General features: G+C 38.8%; 1 protein-coding gene across 1 annotated transcript; it reads left to right on the top strand.

The window, feature by feature from the left end:
* Window positions 1-2784: 2784 nt before the first annotated feature.
* gsx2 (GS homeobox 2) lies at window positions 2785-4431 on the top strand. The gene is made up of 2 exons (XM_015040627.1): window positions 2785-3507; window positions 3678-4431. Exons 1-2 carry the CDS (start codon window positions 3123-3125, stop codon window positions 4016-4018), a joined length of 726 nt encoding a protein of 241 aa, XP_014896113.1. The 5' UTR covers window positions 2785-3122; the 3' UTR covers window positions 4019-4431.
* The last annotated feature ends 1360 nt before the right edge of the window (window positions 4432-5791 follow it).

Genomic DNA, 5791 nt, shown 5'->3' with positions numbered 1-5791 from the left:
TTGTTTAGGTTAGAGGAAAAAAAAAAAAAAAAAAAAAAAAGAGGGGGGGGGGGATTTGCTGAAATAATATCCTAAATATTTTTTTTTTGTCAAAAATGATATTTTTGTCTAAAGCATCTTTTGGAAAGAAATAGGTGGTGATTTTTTTTTTTCATTAATTCTGTTTTTTTTTTTGCTTCAGTTACTTTTGGGTAAAATTACTTTTACAAGGACATTGTTTTAGGAAAGTGGCGGTATTAATTTGTAAATGTAGTGATTATTAGTGCCTAAAATAAATTTTCTAACACATTAGACTAAAACATTGTCATTAAAGTCTAATGGAAGATGTTACTTCCGACAGGGTTACCATCTTTGTCACTATTAGTTGAATTATTCAGACCAACAACAAATTCACTAGCTTTTGCAGTTTATTGTAGACTTTTGGAGGTTTTGACATCATTGTATGTGATTTTCCTTCTATCTTCAACAAGCAGTGAAAGAATGGACCCTTTTCCGATCCATAAGTACTGAAAGGCCCAGTCCTCAGGCTCCAGTCCCTCCCAGCTGCAGTCAAAGCATTTAGACTCAAAAGTTTGTTTGCAAGAGCATGAGTGTGTTTTTTGCTCACTCACCTTTTGACTTTCTTGTAACTTTAATCCATTCTGCATGGCAAAATATTTGAGCCACTTCTTGTCGTGTCTACTAACTTCTGCTCTTAAAGGCAAAGACATTTCACAAGTTTTGAATTTTGAGCTTAAATATAAGAGTTTGTGAAAGATAAGCTTGCACCAGTAAGTTGTGTTTACGTTTTTAGTCATTTTGTCGTATCGCCAAGAGTTGAGAAAATTATGATTTTAAACTCAGCACTTAAACAAAGAAGAAAAGGGAGTGGAAACTGTTTCCCAGGTTCTTAGCAGCATATTTTTGTATCATGTGTTGTGTGAAATGTAAGTGTGTTACATTGACTTTGGCTCTTGTGAATTATTGAGGCAAATGTTGATTTTAATGTGAATGTCAGTTTGCAACGGTTGAGGAACGTGTCTTTTTGTTGTTTTTTTTTTAGCCTGAAGGACAAACCAACAAGTGACGCGCTGAAAGAAACGTGATAGCCCTTATTGAAAGAGGATTGAGCAGAAAACATGATTCTGGATTCAGAAGTTGTAAATAAACTCTTAAAACTGCTGGGTCATTTCTTGCTTGCTTTTGTTGGGTTTAGGATTTTCGGGGAAGAAGTTGGGTATAGTTTTAACAAATCATTCTGATCTAATTTGAAGATTTTGAACTTCACAACCACACAGTCAGACTTCACCAAACTTCTTCCTCGAACTAAAATAACAAATAGTGAGATGGTGAAATGACGCTGGGTTTACAGCTGCATCTCACTAAAACAACTTTATCAACGTCAGACTTTTACTTGCTCGTTAGTTAAAGCAAGTAACTATTTCTACCATTCCTGAATTGGTCATCAAGACATATGCTCAGAAGCTATGTTAATTTCTATAACATGATTCCTTCTAGTTGCAAATGTGCATGATGTATCTGTATAAGTTCATAACGAATTTTATTTAGGAATTTAAATCAAAACTACACAGAGGGGAGAAAAATATGAGCAAGACTGCCTTAGGTAACTCTTCTGCTATTTTAAATAATAATAATAATAAAAGTTTATTTGATTTTAAAGTCATTGATTTTAACCCACCGTGGAACTACTTTTTGAGTTAAAAACCAAACTTACTGATGGGCTGTTTTTAACTCCACAATTTCAAAAGAATATATTGTCTCATTCTGGTGATCAAGCAGATATTTGAATTATTAAATACAATATTAAAACATTATGAAATATTATATATTGGCTCTAGAGTTTTAAGTTCATAGAACACAGAGAAGAGCTAAAACCGAATTTATTTATGTGAATATTTAAACCAAATGAGTAAAATTGTCTAATCGGGACAAAGTTTGTCATGAAAATAAATTTTTAAAACTAGTTGGAACTTAACCCATCGATGTGTGTTTCACTTGCAGGAACCTTTGATAGAAATAAAATAAGTTTACATTGTAACGCTTTGTGTTTTATTGGCGTAACTCCTGAATGTTGGACCCCAAAGCCTCTCCTCTTTTATTCTCTCTTCTCTTCTCTTCTCTTCTCTTCTCTTCTCTTCTCTTCTCTTCTTTCCTCTCCTCTTCGCACCGTTTTTACTTGGCAGATGAAAGCAGAAGCTAAACCTGCCCGGTGACCCGCCCGGGGGATCAAACTCGCTAATTATCGTCACAAGATGAGGGATTAACGCATTGCTGAAATAGCTGCCTGTTTACCCCCGCACAGAACCGCCATTATAAACACTTTCTAATTGAATCCTAATCGCCGTCAAATAGCCGCGGCCCAGACTCGCCGACGGTTCATAATTCTTTAATTGCTGGAAGTGAAACCTGGACCAACCGGATTCAAAGTGTGATTATGGCTGCGGAGCAACGAAAGCTCCTTATCTTCGCGTGAACAACTCCTAAATCGCATTTCTGGAAAGAAGAAGAATAATTTAGAAAAATTAGGAATGAAAATTCTGTTTTTGGATTTCTTTATTAACAAATAATGCACCTGAAACGGGTATTATTATTATTATTATTATTATTATTATTATTATTATTATTATCATCATCATTACTATTAATGTACTTATTTGAAATAAATATATATATATATATATATATATATATATATATATATATATATATATATATATATATATATATATAATGTTAGTAATGTTAGTATAATGTTAGTTCTCAGACAATTTTAGTCTGAAAGTCTGAGAACTTTTTCTTATAGAGTAAGGCTCTTCAAAACATTAAATGTGCTCATTTTGATGATTAATGTTCAAATCTTGAAATAAAATTTTTTAAAAAAGAGCCAAAATCTGCGAGTTGTGATCGGAGTAGTGCAGAGAGGCGTCACGTGGTTTGGGTCAGTGACAGCGCAAACCCTTGGAGCCGGGTGCGCACGTGGGTGACGATGCAGGGCCAACCCCTCTTCGGGGTCCCTTTTGTTGAACCATCAAACATAAGCACCTTTGGAGATCCCGAGGGCTTCACATGAGAAACGGCCGTCGTCCCGCGCTCTGGTGCGATCTCTCCTCTGCGGCGCAGCCATGTCCAGGTCCTTCTACGTCGACTCCTTGATCATCAAGGACGCGGTGCGACCCGGCGCGGCCGAGCATCCGGCGCAGGACTTTCTGCTCCCCATCAACGTGCACTCCCCGAGCGTAATGACGGTCGCCGCGCCGGTGTGTCCCTCCAGGAAGAACGGCACGTTCTGCGTGTGCCCGCTGTGCGTCACGTCGCACATCCAGTCTTCGCGCGGTGGCATCCCGATCCTGAAGAGCCAGTTTCCAGGTGTGGAGGCGCAGTTCTGTCAACGGATAGCGCAACAGCAGCAGCAGCAGCCTTCTGCGCTGGCGCATCCTGGACACGCGTCTGTCTGCACGCCCACCTTCGGCGTCACGGATCCCAGGAGATACCACTGCCTTTCTATTGGTAAGCACCTGCGTCCCCCGACACCTGTAAGAGTAACAGACGCTCGCCGCACCTTCACTTTTGTACTTTTACGCACGAGATTTAGTAACGCGTCCCGTCCCGACAGGTAAAACACAAGCAAATCTCTGCTTAAACAAACAAACAAAAAACCTCTTTATGTTTTACTGCAGGAAGCTCCGAGAACAGCCACATACAGAACGGCAAAAGGATGCGCACGGCTTTCACCAGCACGCAACTTCTGGAACTCGAGCGGGAGTTCTCCACGAACATGTACCTGTCCAGACTCAGGCGCATCGAGATCGCCACGTATCTGAACTTGACGGAGAAGCAGGTGAAGATCTGGTTTCAGAACCGCAGGGTGAAGCACAAGAAGGAAGGGAAAGCCACGCAGAGGAGCGCGCACGGCGGCTGCAAGTGCGCCGGAGCTCACACGAACTATTCCAGGTCGGAGGACGAGGAGTCCTTATCTCCGGCCTCCGCCTCAGAGGAGAAAGAGGTGTCACCGATTTAAGAGGCGCTCAGACTCCCTTCCGAAGTCCCGTCCCGTTCGCTGGCACTCGCTCTGCCCCCACGCTGCAGTTGGCATCACCGAAAAGTTGAGGCTCATTTTCCTGCATGAAGTTTGTTCACCTGAAACAAGGAACGATGTGAATTTATGTCAGTGAAAGATTAAAAGCACAAACAATTGTCATCTTTTTCTGGAGGGTGGGGGAGGATTTTACATGTTCGGTTCCCGTTGTTGATTCACCTAAATGAAAAAAAAAAAAATGTCGTGAATGTTCTGTCAGTGCAGCTATTCGATCAGAGAACATTAAAACCCTCTTAGAAATAGTCCAGGTCTGAAGTGTAGACCTGCGGCCTGCAGCCATGTGTAAACATTGTGTAAATGTGTATTTATTGTAATAAAGACGATCAGTTGACCTGTAAGAATCTGTCAGTGTGCTGGCTTGACGTAGTGCGTCTCCATGCCCCGCTGCTTGTTATTTTGGGCCGTTTCTCATACGACTAGAAATATGGTTTTAAGGACTGATGACCACAATCTACCAGTTTGACGTAAATCGTTTTCAGAGACGTCGCTCAGGGTGACTCTGACTTGATCAGGGAGTTATAATCTATCATTTGTCATCAGCTACCTGAACCAAACAGGGATCGGAAAAGGGGTTGGGGTGGGGGGATAATGGACACTTAGGGTCTAAGGCAAGTCATTCGGAATTTAATTCAACCATTAAAATATACGTGATATTTAAAAATTTTCAAGATAATTTATAACACGTTTTGGATAATAAACTAAGCAAAAAAACAAAAAAACAAAAAAAAACCCTGATGTACAATAATGGTTTTATAGTTAAGGAATAAAAGTAGGACTATAGGGATGAATTGACCTGTTGCCAATATTTATGGAAAGATTTGTGGCGCGCATGTAAATAATTTCACATCTACATTGTCTTCCTTATTGCATCAAAATTTATCTTCTTATTCTGGTCATACTTTGTGATATTAGTAAAAAAAAAAAAAAAAAAAAAAGGCTCTCACTCAGTGAAGATTTCTTAATACACTGTAAAAGAATATAGCTGTTAAATTAGGATATTTTCAACCAATGTGAGGGAAAATTTGGCATACATTTGGAGCCATTTTGGAACCTTTGTGACAAATTAAAAAAAAAAAAAAAGTTCCCAGTAACTGCTTAATGAAGACAGACTGGTACAGCTGAACAGGAAGTATAAACGTAGCTGAATGACAGGAACATTCCCTCTTCTGATCAAAAACTGTTCCATACAATCAAAAATCATTTCAAGATGAAACACTGATTTTTTTTCACATTATATTTAATTAATAATTATGCTGTAATTAAAACAAGAATTTTCTGAGAACAGACCACAAGCACACATTACAGAAACAGATGATACACAGAATATATTCTGCATTTATCAAATGTAAGGGAGAAGTAGCAACAGCCAGGGACAAGTGATGCATATTGACAAGTTCCACACTATGAAAACCATGAACTAAATGAAGAAATAAAACATATAACAGTTTGCTTTGCTTTAACAACAACAAATTATTGCAAATACGATACATTTACGGTACAATCAACAAAAATCGTTTTACAGTGTAGTGTGTTTTAATTTCATTTCTTACACACTACTGTAAAAAAAACAAAAAACTTTTATCTCGCCACAGAAATGTTCACATCATTTAATATTAACTCGTTGCCTCCTTGTGGAGCATCACGTTTTAATATGAACACCTTTTCCCATTGAGCTGCCATTATTACCACGCCGTG

The sequence above is a fragment of the Poecilia latipinna genome, unplaced genomic scaffold, assembly GCF_001443285.1.
Source record: "Poecilia latipinna isolate Pla-1442-1.1 unplaced genomic scaffold, P_latipinna-1.0 Scaffold520, whole genome shotgun sequence".
NCBI classification, from domain to species: Eukaryota; Metazoa; Chordata; class Actinopteri; order Cyprinodontiformes; family Poeciliidae; genus Poecilia; species Poecilia latipinna.
Note: the sequence above shows the minus strand (reverse complement) of the source record. Positions and strands in the feature narration are given on the sequence as shown.